The 20,088-nt window shown below is 40.0% G+C and overlaps 1 protein-coding gene across 6 annotated transcripts in view; it reads right to left on the reverse strand.

The window, feature by feature from the left end:
* Positions 1 to 20,088, reverse strand: part of Mpdz (multiple PDZ domain crumbs cell polarity complex component) — a 152,442-nt gene that overhangs the window by 15,944 nt on the left and 116,410 nt on the right. For 5 of the 6 annotated variants that reach the window (XM_052176677.1, XM_052176679.1, XM_052176676.1 and 2 more), the window contains 8 exons: positions 14,433 to 14,595; positions 12,523 to 12,719; positions 11,386 to 11,477; positions 11,091 to 11,181; positions 8,378 to 8,455; positions 2,889 to 2,981; positions 2,724 to 2,798; positions 930 to 1,095 (listed from right to left, as the gene is read on the reverse strand). In XM_052176677.1, the coding sequence (XP_052032637.1) occupies positions 930 to 1,095; positions 2,724 to 2,798; positions 2,889 to 2,981; positions 8,378 to 8,455; positions 11,091 to 11,181; positions 11,386 to 11,477; positions 12,523 to 12,719; positions 14,433 to 14,595 (955 nt within the window). Of the gene's footprint in view, positions 1 to 929; positions 1,096 to 2,723; positions 2,799 to 2,888; positions 2,982 to 8,377; positions 8,456 to 11,090; positions 11,182 to 11,385; positions 11,478 to 12,522; positions 12,720 to 14,432; positions 14,596 to 17,728; positions 17,828 to 20,088 lie in introns of all 6 variants that reach the window. The other variant, XM_052176680.1, reaches the window with a different exon arrangement.

Below are 20,088 nucleotides of genomic sequence, written 5' to 3' on the forward strand. Positions count from 1 at the left end.
GTTCTCTTTTCAGCAAGTCAGAAACACACTACGCTCTTGCTTCGGAAATGGTCAAAGCAGGTGCATGATATTTTCACTTATACTAAGTTTTCATTGAGAATTTTTTATTTTATGCACAATGCTATTTGGGATCAAACATTAAGTGAGAAAATCTTCATTAAAGTATTAATGGTTACTTCAATGAGTCTTAAGAAAAGATTAAAGACATACTTTAAGATTTTTTGAATAAGTGTATAATGAATGCTTTCAGCCCATATTTCCTTAACAAACTATCAAACAAATGGAATATTTCAGAAAGACTATCTCCTTGTTTTCCCACCTCCTATAGAAAAGGCAATCTTTAAATTATTTCTTATTCTTTAGAGAATTTGGAGTTATTTATTTTTATCCATGACTATTCTTTTTCTAAAAAGTCAAGTAATAATTTTATCTGTATATTAAACTGTCATTTAGTGATACAAGAAAGTCTTGCCCCTTGCATCTAAGGTGAGCTTCCTGTGTCCTCTGAGCTCCCAGCTTGGATCTATCACAAACACAGCAATAGCCAGCAGTTTAAGATCTGTGGAACAGCAGCCAGTACTGATCCTAGTTGTGAGTGTGCCACTTCATACAACACAAAACTGAACCTAAGAGCTTTCCCATCCCAACAGCAGACATTACAAATATGACACAGTTGATTCCTTACTTGGATGCCAGTAATCGCAGGTACCCTTAGCAAGAACTTGAGAGCAAAGACCTGCAGTGGCTTCCTAAGGTATCACAGTTGTGAAACTTATACTTGCAGAGTTTCTGCTTAGGGACTACAATTTACTCTATTGTGCCCTTTTTTACCAAAGACTCTGGCTTAATCCTGTGTAAGCAATGATCTGTGCTCAGGCCTGCTCTGAAGGAAAATATGTATGTATAGGACTCTCAAGGGCAGCTCTTACTTGGGATGGGTTGCAGGTCTGGAGCTGGAACTGCAGGAGACTGGGAGCTGTCTTTCCTTTCTCCACCGACTGCAACAGCTGCAGAAGGAACAGCCTGACAACCTGGATTCTCAGCTCGAACAGTCAGTTTTACAGTTGTCTTTGCTGTCTTCAGAAGGCTGATGAACTGGCCAGATATTGAAATGAAGGAAAACAAAATTGAAAGAAAATGAGTGAACATGCAAATAAAAGTCACCAGAATGGCTAGAATCTCTTTTGCTATTTGTGTGCGTATGCATGTGTATGTGGTTATGTGTATGCATCGTAGGTACATACGTGTAGGTATGTGGAGGCCATAGGTCTCTTACTGGCACTCCATGATTGGGCTTGCCTGGATGTCCAATGATTCCCAACGAATTTCTGGTTTCTGCTTTCTCGTTCCAGGATTATAAAAGCTATTTATTTATTTCTTCTTCTCCCACTCCTCCTTTTATCAACATGGGTTCTGACTATACAACTCAAGCTCTTTGTTTGAGTTTAGATTTATTTATTTACTTATTTATTATTTGTGTGTGTGTGTGTGAGCACCCATGCGGCACATGTATGTAAGTTCCTGTGGAGTCCAGAAGAGGGGCTCAGAACCCTAGGAGCTGGAGCTGCCGGCAGTTGCGAGCTGCCTAACATAGGTGCTGGGATAGCTAGAAGCACTCTATATCATGGAGCCCTGACTTTACCCCACTGATTCAGATGCTTAGGTAATGTATTGGCTTAGCTAACTCTTCAAACCCAATGTCTCTAGGCTTTAGCTCATCTGTCATCAAGAAAAAAAGAGACGAATGATTTCCCTGTGGTTCCTAGAGAGGCCAAGAAAGAAATGTTTCCTCTAGTCCCCCGACTGTCCAATGAGATTACAGTTATGGTCTGTTTCTACTCTTCTTCTACACTACTTTTGTCAAGATTCTTCTTTGTTAGTAAAATGTGGGAGTGGCTTTCAACTCGTTCCATTTCTAATCACTCTTGACCATTTTTCCCGAATCCCTACACTTGGTGAAACCATCAGCATTTTGCCCATTTTCTGATTCTGCAAGGCGTCTGATGCAGCTTCTACAGGCCTTTCTGAGCAGACAGGAACACAATGCTAAGCACATGTTAAAAGCAGAGCAGTAAACTCAGTATCAGTAAAGTCAAGACAAACTTAAAGTAAAACCAGATTTATAGGTTAAAGGAGTCAAGCTATACAATCCTTATAATGGAAAGATGGTAAATAGCTTTAAGTTTCTTGCTGACCAATGTAGAAATGGATTGTTCCTAGAAGGGTGTGTGTGGAGCACATCACATCCCAAGGAAAACAAAGCTTTTCCTCTGGCGCTTATTTACAATAAGATCATTGAGACTATAGATTCAAGGAGCTGTTCAACACTAAAAGATGTCAGATATGTAATAGCTGCATATTCAAATTTATTTAATAATATACATAAGAGCAACATGCATCAGAGTTACCTAGGGTAAACATTCATGAGAAAATATGCCCATATACTCAACATGAACTGAGCTACTCTTCAGTGGTTCCAGGTTTCTCAAAAGAAACCAGCAGCAACATTTATCAGAAGAAACAGTGAAGGCTGATTAACTGGTCAGGTAAAACCATAGCATCACTTTGATTAGAAAACAGAAAACAAAATTTGGGAGACCTGGGGAAAACCCCCCTTTTTCAAACAAGAATATGTTTTCCGTGTCTACCCAGTAGACATGCCGTCCCTTGAGCAGGGTCAGAGGAGAGGTTGGCAGTGCCACTGCCTTTATTGCAGAATATACCTTTTCTACAGGATACCCAGCAACAACTTCATCATCTACAGCCAAGATTTGATCTCCAGGTTTGAGCCTTCCATCCTAGGGTGAAATGCAGAAGATCTGAGTAACTGTTTCAGAGTAATTCCCCCTTCCAGCACTTCTCAGCAGCAAGAAAGTTATGAGTGTCACCTTGGCTGCTCCCCCATGCTCGGTGAGGCTCTTGATCATGACTCCATTGAGTGTGTCTTCCTCACAGATAGCAATGCCTAAACCTCCTTGATCCTAGACAAGTAAATGAAGGCCAGTCAGGAAACTCAATCTGATTTAATGTAAAGATATGTAGCCAGGATGACCCAAGGGCTACAAGAACAATAGCGGGAACAATTCATGCTGCAGGAACATAAAAGTGCACAGCAAGAACTGTCAACAAGAAATACCAGCCAGACAGAAGTGAACAAGCTGTGGTTCTTATCAGAAAGTGTAAGGCTTTCTAAAATTCAGAAGGAAAGCTTACAATTTTGCTTGAGGATTTCTTCTATGTAAAATCACATGAATGTGACACTGATTTCTGACGATCATAAAATCTGTTACATGCTGTAATATATACTTATTTTCTAGGGTAAAAAGTACTAAAAATAAATTTCTGATCAAAGTTTTTTGATTACTTGTATTAGCATCACAGAAAGCCACTGAGGTTGTAGATTATACATATAACAAGTTTATTTTATATTTGTATACTTTTTAAAAAAATAGTAGAAAAAATTAACTGGACAGTCAACGTAATAGAACTAGAAAGGGTCCGTGGTTAGACTCCCACTTCCACCTCAAGCTACAAACAGGGAGGGAACAGTGGAGCACAGCAGGACACCTCAGGGACACAGCCTCCCGGAGGAAGAAACCAGCAAGAAGAGAGGAGCAGTGAGGGCAGTATGTAATAGATACCGCGCAGCAGATGTCATAACGAGCAAGCGTCCTATTATCATTAAATTGTTTTTCAAGTAAAATTTGGAAAATTCTGGAGAATTAAGGGAGAAAGGACTTGGGATGAGCCATCAGTGTTAGAAGGCTCCTGGCATTTTCATTTGTTTGTTTTTTATTTTTGTTTGTTTTGCTTGTTTGGCTTGGTTTCCCTGCATTTAGGTCCCCTGTCATCTTCAGAGGTGGGCACAGGCTTCGCAGGATGTGCCAGTTGTCATTTTGTTCATAAAGTTCTCCGCAGAGGAAATGTTCACGGATACATTCTCCAGGCCATCCTGAACCTCACAGGTTCAAAGATGTTTATGGAAACAATTATAGGAAATTTCATGGAATCAAGTGCTTTATATATGTCATTTCACTTAACCCTCGGAATAGTTTCTCCACTATGAATGTGCAATTTCTCCCTTACAGATAAAGAATATGAACCCAGTGATTTCATGTTCATAGTTAAAATGCTGAAAATAATGATTATTTGCCTCTTTGTCTAGCTTATTTTAAGAGAGTCTTAAATAATCTCATTATCCCCTTTGACAGTTGAGAAAAAGAATGCATTCCACTTCCCTGATATTTTACTTTACCATAAGTCTGCCATGGAAATGGATGTTTCTGTGGACAATGCACTGACATTCTCCAAACTCATGGATATTCAACAGATAACAACATGAGAAAGGGATGTTCAAATAATAAACGTCTATGAATAAATCAGCAGAAGGGTAAAAGGAAAGACAAAGCTTTCAGGATTAGGATGAAGGAATCTTGCTCTGTGTCTATTCAAACTCAACATAACTGACTTAGGCAGCCTCAGGTTCAGAAGACAGAGGTTAATAAGCTTAGCAATTCATCTGAGATCTCTGAGGGTGTCAAATGGCTTCTTGTGGATAAAGCAGGCTTCTGTCTACCTCACTACTAAATGTCAAACAAAGGCTGACTTACCTGACTGTCAATGCAAGTTTTTGAAAGGTTTCTTGTTGAGTTTCTCCATACATGTTTCTATTACTTTTATCCATTGCTCATAACCTTGGATAAAATGAATGGATAAAAGTAATACAAACATGTATGGAATAACTCAACAAGGTGTCAACAAGGCAGGAATCACTAGTATCAGCAATGAGGTATTTTATTCTTTTCTAAAAACTGTATTAATACACAACAATCAGCATGTACCTCTCCCTCTCCCTCTGTGCGTGTGTGTGTGTGTGTGTGTGTGCACGCGTGTGCGTGCGTGTGTGTCTCTGTGTGTATACCAGATACTAGATACACTATGTTTGTATGTTTGTATGTATATATCATTATAATTACCCAGTGAGTACTATCTTAAATCCTTATTTTGGAGAGTATTATAGTTAGCTATTCTGTTGCCGAGATAAAATATCAACCAAAAGCAACTTGGAGAGGAAAGGGTTTATTTCATCTTAGGAGTCCAGGGAACAGTCCATAGTCAAGGGAAAGCAGGGCCGCAGCTCAAGGTAAGCACCAGGGACTAAAGCAGAGGCCATAGAAGAACAATCCATAATGGCTTGCTTCCCATTGCCTGTTCAGCTCCTTTCTCATCAAGTAAGGACTCCTGTTTGGAATGGCATGGTCCACAGTGGGCTGGGGTCTCCTACATCAATCGTCAATCAAGACAATGCACCAAAGAAGACAATGTGTGGACAATGACCACAGGCTAGTCTGATGGAGGAAGTTCTTCAATTGAGGTTTTCTCTTCATAGGTAATTCTAATTTATGTCAAATTGAAAAATACCACAAGCACAATTGACCACTTGTTAACTTTACACACAAACACACCACTGTTAAACCACACATTTCTTTTTTTGTTTCCAAGATCTCATGTAATTTCACAATATTAAACATCATATTCGTTTAAAACCCCTACAATCCTTAAAACTTAAAACGTCAAAGGTCCCATTCATCTCCTTCTCCAAAACAAAATAAAAACACAAAACAAAGTTAACTAAACGAAGCATAGAAAATCTAGTGCATGGAAGGAAGCTGAAGGTGCCCTTGGGGTGCATGGTGTGAAATGCCAAAATAATCAATACAAAGTTAAAAGGCAAGTCTAAGGTCTCATTAAATATTTGAAGTCTCTTAATTGTGGGCTCCAGTAAAGTAAAAAACAACTTTCATACTTTGCTATTCCAAGAGGGAAGACCCAAGGCACAGCAATAGTTAAAGTGAAACCAAACCTCAACAGTGTAAACAGCTCAGGGGCCAACATCTTGGTCTCAATCAGAACCTTCTTGACTTCAAAAGCTCCACCTCTTTAGCTCCGCCATCCATCACACTGGCAGCTCATCTCCTCGGCACAGCCCACTCCACTCCATTCCTCACCTCCTACTCTTTGGTAATTAGCCCATGGTCCAGATATTTCACCAATGGCCATTATAGCCTACGGTGCCAGCCTCAGTTTTTCTCCATAACCTCTTTATTCGTGATGATCTCCATTGCAGCTAAGGCTGCACCTTCACCAATGGCCCTCCTGGCCTCTCTCAATGCCAAGCCTTGGCTGCTATTCATGGCCATTTCAATCCTATAGATTTTAGGCCATGAAAAAAGAATGACATATGGGTGAGTATTCCACACCACCAAGTTTGGCTGACAGCTACAGATGTACTTTGACCATCTATGGCCACATCAAACATCTGCATGATGAGAATATACTTCCCCAGAGATTTCCCCAGATTTTCAGATCCAAACTCCAAAATGCTACAATCCTCTCAAAAACAATAGGGCCAAATGCATCACAACAACACCCCATATTCCTAATATTAATATTGATTGTAAATCTGACAGGATCTAGAATCACCTTAGAGACAAGCCTCAAGACATTCCTCTTAGGCATTACCTACATGAGGCTAGCCACTATGCATACCTATTAAGGATATAAAGGTGGGAATAACCACCTTAAGTAGTTGGCACCATTCCACAGGTGACCTAGGCTGAATGCAAAGGAAAAACAAAACTAAAGCACCAACAATCATTTCTTTCTGCTTCCTAACTACAGATGTAATGTGGCCATCTGTTTCCTCAAACTCCTGCTGCCATGATTCTCCCATGATGACAGACTGTACCCTTGAATTGTGAGCCAAAATAAACCCATTTTTCCTTAAGTTGCTTTTGTCAGGATAATGAATACACAGAAGCCATGAGCTGCTGCAGTAATCTGCCCTAGGTAACTGTCATGGCCAGGAAGGGCTGAGGCCAGGGCTCGGCTGCAGGTGCTCCACCTGTCCGCCTGTGCCCTCAGCTGCAACAGTGCTGCACACCTCTCAAACATCTCAAATATTGCTCCTTTCCTAGTAATCTCAGGCACTTGTCTATTCCAGCTTACACTAAGCAAGAGGACATCTCTTTGAATTGCTATAAAAGGGCATGTGGGACATTTACCATATTTTCAACTTTTCTCCAGATAAGTATAAACTGAAAAAAATAATTCATACCAAAATTTCAGCATGCATTTAAGTGCTTTCTAACTAACTATAATTAAGGTATAGGTAGAACATTGCATTATTAAACAGTGGCTTTGGCATTTGCAAATTTAAAACAAACTAAGGCCTGAAATTTGGACAGAAGCAGAGGACATAATCACTCTGACATGGCAACAGGAGGGATTCTAATTAAAATATATGGACAGTTTGAGCAGGAAGGAAAAGCTTTTAATGACTTCTGTTCACTCTGTCTAAAGCAAAATAGTTCATAATAAAACCTTTTTTCTACCCATGATAAAACCTCAAAGCAGCGGTGGCTGCCTGTATAAGGGGTTGTGGTGCCATCTCAGGAAGCAGCCCACCTTTGTACAGGTCTGTTTTGTTTTAAAAAAAAAAAAGAAAAGAAAAAGGAAACTAAATAAATCTAGTCATGGTATTTTTCCAATAGCCTGCCTATGTGTTAGGAATTACACTATTACATAAGTAATTCATTTAATCTTTATGATTGGCTAAGACAAAAGTATGACTTTTGTCTTCAAATTATAGCTGAGGAATATGCACCTTTCTGATGCAGCTCGGGCTCTGCCCAGAAAGAATGACCCAGGCTCAGAGGACCAGGCCTGGACGCATCATGGCTGGCGGAAATGGGCCACTGCAGCCATCCACGTTCGCAGTCTTTCCTGGAAACAGCCTTTGCCCTCGCCCACTTCCTTCACCACCCGTGTCTGAGCTCTTCCGTGACTGTTCAGATCCCCCATGCCCACTTGTTTCTCAGTATGAGCTGTAGTAGGAGAAGCCTTGTTTCTTTTCAGCAAACCATTTCAGTAAGCAGTACCTGAACTGAAGGTCAGGCCTCACTGAGCAGGAGCCTAACATCTGAACTTCTAGTTATTTCAGTTTATAAACAGCAGTAATGTTTTACTTGTTTCTTCATTTTAGAATCTGACCAGCATCTCAGCAAATGAATCAAACAGAGATGGCACGTTTCATATCTTTCCATAACACTAAAATCAGGAAAAACTGGGTCACAGTAAAGGAACTGATTATCTCAGGAGTCCTCAGGTGTTACTCTGCAGTACAATCAAGGCGGCTTATTAAAGAAGACTTCCAGGCCATTCCTAGAGCCCCTGACTCACAGGAGGCTCGGCATGGGTCCCAGCACCTCCATTTCTAAGGAGACCCCAGATGGTGCAGATGCTGCTCTCTAGAGACTATGAACAGCACCAGTGTGTGAGGGTGCTCAATCATTAGCTCCAGTCAGAGCAGGAGTACCTTAGGAAGCTCCAGAGAGTACACATTTGGAAGGGTGCTGAGGTCCGCAGCTGAAGCAGATGTAGTACTTGGTTCCACCTGACAAGGAAAAACATCCAAAAGGTAACTGTTAGCAATTTTTTGTTTGTTTCAATTGTAAGAGCCACTTTGTGTGTGTGTGTGTAGGAGCCACTTAATCAGAATGATTTCATGTTACATATTACTTGCATTTTAATATCTGGTCATAGTTATGTGTGTTTTATATTAAAATACTTGGGAGGTGTGACTGAAGCAGTTGTGTTTGGAGCATCACACACCGAGGTGGTTGGATGTTTGCCTGGGTTTCCTCCGTAATGAGCCGTGGAGGAAGGAGCCTTCATGGAGGTTCCCTCCGTAATGAGCTGCGGCAGCATTCTTTCCTCACATGTTAGGATAGGCATTCAGAAATATTGAGCGCTTTCCATGAAAGTTAATGAGTTATAGTTTTTAAGGGGCAAAGTTGGTGCAATATGAAAATACAAGTTTACCATGGATAACTCATCCAAACTTATACACCATGAGGAAACAGCTTGAAACAGGTTATGATTTCATTACCTTATATGTAAGTCCTCTGCTCAAACATTGATTGAAGGAAGAATTCTGTCCTCACCTTCTGACTCTGATAACCCCATGGCTCCTTTAATTTAAAACTCTTCTGTCTGCTATCTTCTTTTATTGTTCTTAGACACAAATCCAAATATTTCTAAATTCAAGAGTCTTTCCCTCTTCGTGGTCCGGTAATCTCCATCCCGTGGCTCAGAGCCTTTCTCATTACTTTTCTGGCCCTCTCTGCAATGTCTCAGGCTGTGGGATCCACTGTGCCACCTCTCTCCCTCTCCCTCTCCCTCTCCCTCCCTCCCTCCCTCCCTCCCTCTCCCTCTTCCCCCCCTCCTCTCCCCTTCACTGCTGCTCAAGGGCCTACTAGTTTTTTCCTCTGATTTTTTTGTTTCACTATCCTCCCTGACTTGCTCACACTGCATGGGCAGTCCTATGCTCTCTTCCCTGCTAATGTTCTCGGTAAGCCACTGTCCCAACCTCTGGGGCCAACAAATTCCATGTTCTTGGTAAGTCAGTGTTTCAACCTCCGGGGCCAACCGCTATGGGAGATTGCCTCTAAACTCCACACCACATATCTGAATACATACTTTAGCAGGCTTCCTAGCCTGCAGCTTGCTCAGTGATAGAATCAGGAAAAGCTGCAGCCCCAGTACAAGTCCAAGCAGTTCCCAGGCTGGCTGCACTCCACTTCCCAAAGGGCAGCCTGCAGCAGCCAGTGCAAATGCTTCGGGAGACACCAGCTCTTCCTTTGTAGTTCATAGTTACATGAAGTGAGACATGTGGAAGAGAGCCTTGCCTTTTACTCATCATTCTTACCCAAATCATCAACTTATTCTAGAAATGTCTGTTGAATAAATACTTTCCAACTCTTTGGCTCAATTAGTTCATTCATGTAGGCATGAATATTATTGGATTGAGCCTAAAACCTCTGATGTGACATTTCCTTCTTCCAAGGTGCTATTTATGGGTTCTTGTCTTATCTCCTAAACTGTTTCTGTAGTTCCTTGAATTTAATTTCTCTGCCCTGAAATGACCGAGAGTAAGATTTTGGAAACAACTATCATTCATTTATGTAGAGGGCACTAAGTCCTTCTGTTCATGGATAAGCATTAAAGAGGCTAGACAACAAACACACAGGCTAGTTTATTCAATGGAAGGGAAGTGTATGCCTGTTTTATGTCTGGAAAGAAGGGAGTGGATGTTGTTAACTGCCTGGTAATTTGTATTATCTATAGTGCCAGGTCATAACTGAATCCCCAGACTACTATGTTTACCCTAAATTCTTCCTCCCTAGATCTTGATCTTGAGCATTCCTTGTCAATAGATCCCATCCCCAGAGCAGATGTCACATGTACTTTATAGCCTGGTGACCTATAATATATCTCAGTCAGGGACTACACCAGATCCTAGGTCCTTAACCTATATACCCATGTTGATGTTAGAGGTCACATGTACTTTGCAAAAGAGTTCTGATGTAGTTATGCTTTAAGCTTAACTGTGCATATGGGATTGAGGTAACTGTTACCAGAAGACTTTTTTCTAAACTTATACTGTACTTAAATATGTTAAAAAACAAAACAAAACTATCTGACTTCAGAAGTCATCCAGCTAGCCAAGTCATGCTGAGTTTCCCTCCAGTCTCTTACTGCTCATTTCTCTGCCAGTGGTCAGCATGTAGGAACTTCCGCTGAGTTAAACCGGAATTTTTACGATGATGGGAACTAGCAGGGTTGGCCTTCACAGTGATTCCCAGGCCTGAGCACAGCTCCCTTCTCAATGACTCTTTCTTGCCGCTCTGCACTACTTCCCCAATACCATTCATTAATAATGTTTGAAGTTTCAGGTTCAGGAAGTTGCTAGGACGTGTTCCCCTGCTTGCTCCACGTATTCTAGCCACAACACTTTTGTCCCCTAACCTTCTACCATATTCTTCACATGGAACATCTCCATTAAGTCTCTTTGCAGAGCACATGAGGCTCTTCAGGTGGCCTCTGCAAAGTGAGATGCTTATTCACATAAGTGCTGGGTGGGGGGAACGATTTGAATGTCACGATTCTAGGTTGAATCCCTGTATGGTTAATAAGTTAATGAGGTATATCAATCAAATCTTCCCCAAGAAATAAAATTTTACAGCTACCTCCTTATTCTGAGGACTTTCTGAGGTAGAAGAGAGAGGGTCTGCTGCATTTCCAGGACATACAGCCATCTGGTTCACTGCATCTGCATTTCTAAAAAAAGAAAGCATGTCTGTCACATTATGATATTCTTCCCATCCTCTTACTTGAAGAGTCATAAAGATTATTAGAAACAAATTCTCTAACCCCAAAGTCATAGAACATAGAATGGACATATACCAAATGTCTTTGCATTGAAAGTAATTGAGGTGAAATGTTTATCAAGTATTTAGTAAGCTAAACAGAGAAAATGCTCACCTGACAAAAATTATTTTTACTTTAGATGGAGCACACTTAATGATTGATGAAGCATTCTGATGACTTCTGCCATACAATATTTGGCCATTGATCTATGAGGAATAAGTATCATTAGTTGAACCTAAAATTCTTCATTTCTTTAGTTTTATCCTCTTGTCTAGCTAATAAAAAGTGAATTGCTCTCTTCATCATAATATATACAGTTTTCCTCTCCAGAACACAACCTAATACTTGTACATGAATACAGAAGATCTTATGCTTAAAGTTAGCATTAACGTGACATGCATGAATTCTGATATCCCTAGACAGTTTGTAGAAAACACCATTTTGACCCAATACATTGAGAGGACAGTCAACTTCCTAACAGATAAAGGTTCTGTGGCTTGCAAAGGATGACTGGGTAAACTTTGGTCTTAAGAAGCATGTTCTGGAAAACAGGGTACCAAAAGTCATTCCTGTCAGGCTCAGAGCATAGCAGCAGAGTCTCTGTAAGCAGAGCAGCACTCTACAAAAATGAAACTGCCAGCCCAGATGTCCAGTCACCAGGCCACTGAAACCAGAACTAGTCTAGACAGCAGAGATATGGCAACACATGGAAGAGCTCAAAGGCAGTTTGAAGTTATGCTGACTCTGCCTCAGGAGGCAAGGGAAAGACAAACACAGTCTAAGCACTAAAGTACGGTCAGTAGATCTCCTTTGTTTGGCAGGCTGGGAGACTGTTTGTGTTAAACTTGGCCTCACCTCACCTCACCCCCCAATACTTATTTTATTAGGGATTTGACCTCCACAATGTCCAGTAGGTTGGCTCATTACTGGGGAATGCTTGGTCATTTGGCATTTAAAAAATTCCTAACAGAAATAAAGAACACACAAAAAAATGTTTTTTGAAGTGTGATTTTTATTTCTATCTTGGGACCAAAACTGTTTCTGGAGCCTCAGAGTCATGGCCTTTAATGTGAGTTAATGGAACACAAATTATGTTGTAGAGATCTGGTGTACAGCCAAATTTGCTGCACTGACTGCATCAGTTTTATTGGGCAGTAGATGGGTCTCTTAGTCACTATACAAAGTCTGGAAACTGAGGTTTCACTATCTGATGTAGCAATAGCATATTCAAAACTGACTACTATCACCTACCTCTAAAAGCTCGTCAGCAACCTGCAGTCGGCCATCTCTCCCTGCTGCTCCAGTAGGCTCAATCCCCACTATAAACACACTCATTCTGCTTCGGTCTTTGTTCCCAGCAAGACTTAGACCCAAACCGCTATGACCTTTCTCCAGCTCAATCATATGGAGCTGGCCTGCTAGGGTTCCATAACGCTCTTGGATATTTTCTACATATAACAAAAAATGCATTTACAGTTAATTCACAGACAAAGGTTTTAATATGCAAGCTTATTTAGATTTACCTTAAGGAATATAATAATTTCTTTGGCAGCCAAAAGTTAGATTGGCTGCCTGGACATCAGGCCTATTTTCACAGAACAACTAAACCCTGAGGGGGTTTTTGTATTGAGGGTAAACTTAGTATAACATGAGACCAGTTCATCTTGGCAGCACTGGGCCCAAGGGAAGTGACATAAATTTATAATCTCCCAAGTCTATGTATGATTAAATCAGAAAAATCAATTGATCAACTGGAGAGGAGCACAGAGCTAAAATACCCAGAATTCTTTACTTCCCTGGTCAGTGGAGGCTTCATCAACAGAGGCAAATCTATAGTATGCATCACATTGTGATGGACAGCTACCCAGAGGGATGAGAGTGGCCTTCCCTGGTATACAGAGCCACTAGGCCAGAGCAAGTTCAAATACCATCCCAGCCTTAAGCAGTGTGCTCTGACTACATGATCTCCTGATCAACCGTTTGTCTACTTGCTTTAATCTGAGAGATAAGGACACAAGCAGGTGCTCAGAGCAAAAGCCCATGTCAGTGAGTCATGTCAGAAGCGGAGCCCTGAGGAGCAAGTCCATCATCCCACATGAACAGTCCCAAGTTCTGATGTTTTAAGCCATTATGTTTTGTGGTAACCTGGTTTAAAAAACAAACAACGACCTGTAACATTTGGCTAATTCTGATTGGTGATCACAGCCCACAAATCATCTCTTAGAACTGTACTGTAGGGCTAATGACCTGCGCTTATGTTGACGTGTTCCTACATCATTGACATAAACATCTCTGCGCTCCTTTTGCAATCAAGAGGGGGTAACTCTCACGTTCCATGCTTTCTAAAGTATGTGCAGTGTAGACTGCTTAAAGTGAACAATTAGGTGATTAAAATAAAACATTTGAGTGCTGGAGAAATGGCTCAATGCTAATAGTATTCTTTGTTCTTACAAACAACCCATGTTCAGTTCCCAGCACCTATAGAGTGATTCATGACTGCTTATAACTCCAGTTCCAGAGGATCTGAGGCCTTCCTAGTATTACCCAGGGCTTTAGGCACACATGTGTTGAACACACACACATTCTGACAAAATCTTCATCCACATAAAATCAAACACATAAATCTAAAACATTTTTGTAATTAAATGTTTGAATATGATGAAACACTTGTGACTTTTGATTCATGGAGCACCATGTCAGCATTCCTCAGACATTACCTAATACAATATTAGGAACCCGAGAGAACTGTACTGAAAACATGAGACAACAGATGCCCAAGAGTTGATCTTAATAATTATAATCACCATCCCAATACTCAAAATACCAGAATTTCAAGGCATAATACCAATAACCATCAGATACTATGAGGAGGAGTTCAAAGCCTGTAAAGGGCTGGGGGTGTTCAAGAGATTCCATCCTGTACTGGGTTCTGACATGATATAATCTTCATATGAGAAGCAAGAGGGATTTATGAGAAAAGTACAGTTAAAGGAGGAAGGTGATGTCATGCCTTGGGAATGCATGTTGTATTCAAGGAAAACAAACAGTAGTCCTCCTACCTACAACTTCAGTATATATCACTAGAGTCGAGACATACAGAACAAACCCAGAGCTATTTCAACACTTCTTATAATTAAGGGCATCACAAAGAGACAACTTACTCCAGCTGTAACCAAACTCATCCTCTTTGTCCTCATCTTCTGAGACTGTGGTTGCAGATAGCTGTGCACTATCACTACCCATTTCTGACAATGCTGAAGGAGAGGAGGGAGGAACATTGCACAATGCAGCCTTCTCTGGCTCGGATTCTGACTGGCTGGGTGCCTGTGGGAACAAGAAGAATTCAGTGGGCATGTGCAATATCATGAAAACCTTAAGGAAAACAAATAAGAATATAACTCCAAAACCAAGGGCCAGCTCTAAAATGTTCTCCAAATAATAGAAAGCTTGCATTTGCATGTAAGAAGTGTTAGACAGGATGTGGGACTCAACATAATTCATTAAATTGTTATTTGCTAATCTAAACAAATTAACAACTCAATTTGAAGGCTTAAATGACCCAAAAGAGAAATATGTTCAAATTTCTCTACTGGGGAAAAATGTAAAGATTTGTGCAGCACTTATAGGTCATTTAAGTCTTTCAAGGAAAATGAAAACAATAGGAAGCAAATTAACAAAGAACTATCCCTTAAGAAGTGTTAGTGAGGGCCACTGAGATGGCTAAGTAGGTAACAGCAACTGGGCCAAGCCTATGGGCCTGAGTTCAGTACCTAGGCTCACATAGTAGAAGGAAAGAACTGATTTCCACAAGTTGACTTACGATCTCCATGATGTAGACCATACATGTGCACGCCCACACACCCACACCCACAAAATACATGAATACTAATAACAATAAAACGTGTAAGCAAGGCTATACATGAACACTGCTCTTTTTTTGTGTGTATGGATCTGGGAACTGCACCCAGAAACCTGTATCTACAAGGTGGTCTACTGAGTCAAAGCTCCAGCCCCACATGAACACTTCTTCTTTGTTGTTACTTGAATCCTCTCTCTGACCAAATCCACAGAAATGGCACTACAAATGCAGGTTGCTCCCCCAAGACAGCCTGCTTGGTAACATAGAGAACAGAAACAGTTCTGTCATGTGTGGGTTTAAAACTACCTCCAACTTGTTATTTCTACAGTGGCTCACGAGCCTTTCAACAAAGCCAGATGTGGCATGCCTTTTACCACTTAGGACAACGGGTACTATTTTAAAATTTAGTTTGGTATAATCAAGTTCTTATATGAATTACTATTGGGCAGCAGGTTGGAATTCGAAAGGCTGTAACTATATAGTTCCCCAGATTCCCTCATTTACTGCTCAGATGAAACTAAGGCCTGTGAAGGACAAATCTTTAAAATTAGGTGCTAGACTTCTTTCTCTTTAGTTCTTCTCTATCACGCTTATTTACTTAGCAGGGTAGCATGGGTGACTCATGAGTGCACATGCCTCAGAGTGAGCATGGAGTTGCTAGAGCTGGTTCCTACATCAGGTGGTTTCTAGGGACTGAACTCAGGCCACTGGTCTTGATGGCAAGCACCTTGAGCTGCTAAGCCACCTTGCTGGTAAGTTCCTGTAGTTCTTACCACAGTTTGCATTAACCTTCCTATCTTCTCCAGTATCCACAGTAAGACAGTACCTGTGTCTCAAGATCAGGGGCAATGAAATAAAGCACTGTGGCTAGTACCAGGCAGTCTCTGAGTTTTTCAATCTATAATTTTCTATCCTTTATGTCACTTTTATGAAAAATAAACTTACATAGCCTGTTGTAATTTATGTGTATGTTTACTATTTTCTAAAAATAACCTGTTCTAACAGAAAACATACTTACAAATTATTAGGTGGTAGTAGGAATACCATGAAACATATCAACACTAAAGCTTCATGTACTAAATATAATCTTTTTGCTAATTCAAAATGCACATAGTTTACCATTAAGACACAAGACTGACTGACAAATTCAGGGCAATTGATCTACAGGCATAGAATTTGCTGTACTAACAATGTTCAATTTACACATCATTGGCCAAACAAATACAAGTTAAAAGTGCCAATGAAATCCCTGCTGTCATCTAGAATAGCATGCTATAAAAGTCTCTCACATAATGTACAAATAAAAATATTCAAGAATGCCAGAAACTTCACTTGATCCAACCAAAATTCAGACATCACTCTAAAAATGACCAAGACATGTACTTAAGCTTTCTGGTTAAAAAGAAAATTATTTCTCTGTATGATCAAAAGGTAATATTTGCCTAACATAAATTTATTCAAATCTGTGGATGTATTTTGTAGGTATTTCTACCTTGTTTTTGCTGTTGTTGTTATTATTTTAATTAACAAAGAAGAAAAAATCTGACCATCTTAAAATCTTGTCAGGACTATAGGCATAACACTATACAACAAAACTGTACACCAAACCAACTGACTAATCAGAGAAGCAAAGTTTGCCTTCTTCCTGGATGAGCAGTTAAGTCTTCTAATTGTTTGTATCAAGATCATGTAACTAGCTTGTTATTGATACTTCTTGAAATATGTTAATAAAATATGTATTTTTACAACTGCCAAATGAAATCACCCAAGCCTATGTGCTCACAGCAAATAAATGAACATGCATGTCACACAAAAAACACAAACACTTTAAACACCTTACATGGAGACAAACCTTAAATGGTGTGAGAGCACAAGAGTCAGTTGGGGAATACTAGGAGATGACTGTACTTGAATGGTATAAGAATCAGGTCACAGAAAACATCCCTTCCAGGTATGACTTCTGCTCTTATGCATGACACAGTAACATGGACATCCAACGAATATTCATAAAGTGGTCTCTAAAATAAAATTCTGACAGCTTTTTCCCTTTCTACTACTGAATTTTGATTTAAAGAATTTTTATAATTTTTTTCAAATTTGGTTTTATAATTTCATTTGAATATGAGAATACACTAGGAAAAATGACAAGCATAGAAACAGTTACACTTCATGATCTAGCATTTATATAGACTTATTCTATGAATATTCAGAAGGTTTTGTCATGTACATACACACACACACACAAAACCACAATTATTTAAAGAGTGACTTGCAAAGTGTACAAATCTGAAGATGTTTTAAGACAATACAAGGTTTATGGAAATTGTATATTAAGACAGTTTATACAAATAGCAACTAAAATTTAAACATGAAAAATATCAAACAAAAATGCAGGAGAAACACTGGAATCCTTTAACCATACATAAATATATAAATATTCTCTGGCAGGACAGAGTTCATGTCCACTCTGAATACACAATGGGTTGTTTTCCTTCTTTTTCTGGCTAAGTGTGGTAAACAGTGAGCTGGGACAAAGGCACAGTTGAAACAACAAAACATTCTGCAAAGGCAACTACAAGACAACGGACATTATCCAACCTTGTCAGTGGTGAGCTGGAGAGAGTCTGCAAATGGGTTAGTGCTGCTGAAGCTGTACTTAGGGTAAAGGCTGTGCGGCAAGGAAGGCAAAGGGGATTTCTAAAAGGAAACAGAAGATGCGCTGAAGGCACAAGAAATTTCGGCAAAAACAACCCAACCTCAAGAACCAAGTCCTTAATGGGTCAGGGCTGCCTATGAGACAATGAAGTCACCTGAGTAGCTAGCTCAGTGTGCTCCTCTTAAACGGTGAGTAATGGTTTGTTTCTAGTGACCCAAGCCTACACCTGAGTCTACTCACTTCAGGAAGGAAAACAGATTGTCAACCAGACCGGAATTTCTGCCATTTCCCCAGAAGGTTTTACTATCACGGCATGAAAGGCATGTACTCTGTCCTGGTTACATTCTGGCTTCTGATTCCTGAGTATCAGGACACCTACTTCAGATGGAAAGCCCTAACATTTTTTCATTTACTTTTAGAAGTGAGGGATGTTATTTTTCAGTAGTCTGTTTAGAATGCACAGTAAGCACTTACCTGACAGCTCATCAGAACCTTCATTGTCCTCCATTAAGGGCTGCACTCTGACCAGCCAGTAGACGATGATTTAGAACAGTCACAGTTTTAAACTTTAAAAGTTTTTTGGGGGGGTTGGGGGAAGACGGACAAGAATCACTATATGGTGTGTTCCTCTCTTCACCATTTCATGTGAAGATTTGACAGAGATTTATATATTAATAAAAGAAAGGAAAAATCTGACATGTACTACTACTGAAGGATTTACAGCTTTGGATAATACTTGAAGTCTGTGTTTAGTGTTGCACCTAGATTTTGTGACTTGAGTGTAGTAAGTCCTTAGCTGGGCTGTTAAAGCTGAATAGACATATTAAAGGCAGGAAGTCAGCCAAATAGAATTTAGCATGTTCATATTTAAAAAGAAAAAAAGTAATTTCCTTAGCACAATAGTCTTCCTTTCATACCCGCTATCTCCATCCTTTCCTGCTATTGACTGTATCTTTTAAAGAAAATTGCAGACATTTAAAATTCATACTGGCTCCAATTAAATGTTTGTGTTACTTCTCCCTGACAAAGCCTCCTTGCCAGGCATGGAGTGGGGGCCTGGTCACATGACTCCACCCTGCAGGGGAGCATGCTGCAGACACTGTCCTCTGGGACCAGGACTGCTGCCTATGCCACATTACCCTTTCAATCCGCACTTCCTGCAATGTTTCCCCTGAGAAGCAAGGCAGGAAAAGGGATGGGTACAATGACATTTCTGTTCCTCTCAACTCCATCCCCGCTTTACAGTTTAAAATGTCAACTCCTGCTTTCCCCAAGCTCGGCTTACAAGTGCCAAGAAACAGGACCACATAGTAAGATGGGTGAAATGACTGAGCAGGACGGAATGAGAGGCCTGGTTGTATGGGCAGACTACTTCTGGTCACCATGCACAGCACATCATGGGCTGTCCTTTGTAACCATGCAGAACAACAAAATCAGAACCATGATCAAGACATGGAATTCCCAGAGACCTCTAGTTTTTACTTTTCTTCAGACCTTATATTTCAATTTGGTGCTATCAGCAATGTACATGGAATAGCAGGTCACATCTGCCACTAGGGAAATAGTTACAGACCTGATAGTTTGCTTAAAAAAATCAATGATGAAATATCCTTAGGATAACTGACAGAAGACATGTTATAACTAAGAAGACACAGAGAGGACGCCACACCGTCCTCTGGCCCTATGAAGGCACAGCAGTCAGAATGTGAACAGCGCAATTGAAGGGAGTGTCAGGGATATTCTATAGAGTTTTCATCCCCGAATAGCCAAAGGACAGAAGGACAGGCCAGCTTCTCAACTGTGTAAGATTTTCCAGGAGCTTTATCCTCTGACCACAAAGAAAACTCTGTCACACAGAGACTCTATGGTAAGTAAATTTGTGGTGTTTTTCCTTTAGCTTACCAGAGAACTGATTACTTCCATTTGGAAGAAAACCACCACTAACAAAGAATATCTCATTTTAAATGCAAAATTAATTCTAGTTTCCCAAAGCAAAATGTGTCTAACTTGACTAAACATGTTATTTCTAAGCAAGATTTATCCTGGAATAATTGCTATAAAATTAGGTGTCATTATGCCTCAAATAAAAAAAAAAGTAGGAATATTTTCCAGGTGTATGAGACAATATCTTTCTAGCTCATTAGGAAATGTGATTGGCATTGAAAGAAATGTTTGTAGTTTAAGTGTTCAAAGTAATATTAAGAATCCCTATTCAGCAGTTTATAATATTATCCTAAATGATATGAGTTAGAAATTAAAATAAAACAAAAAATGGAACAAACCCTCCCACACAAAAAATAGC

This window comes from Apodemus sylvaticus, chromosome 3 (assembly GCF_947179515.1).
Source record: "Apodemus sylvaticus chromosome 3, mApoSyl1.1, whole genome shotgun sequence".
Classification (NCBI taxonomy): Eukaryota; Metazoa; Chordata; class Mammalia; order Rodentia; family Muridae; genus Apodemus; species Apodemus sylvaticus.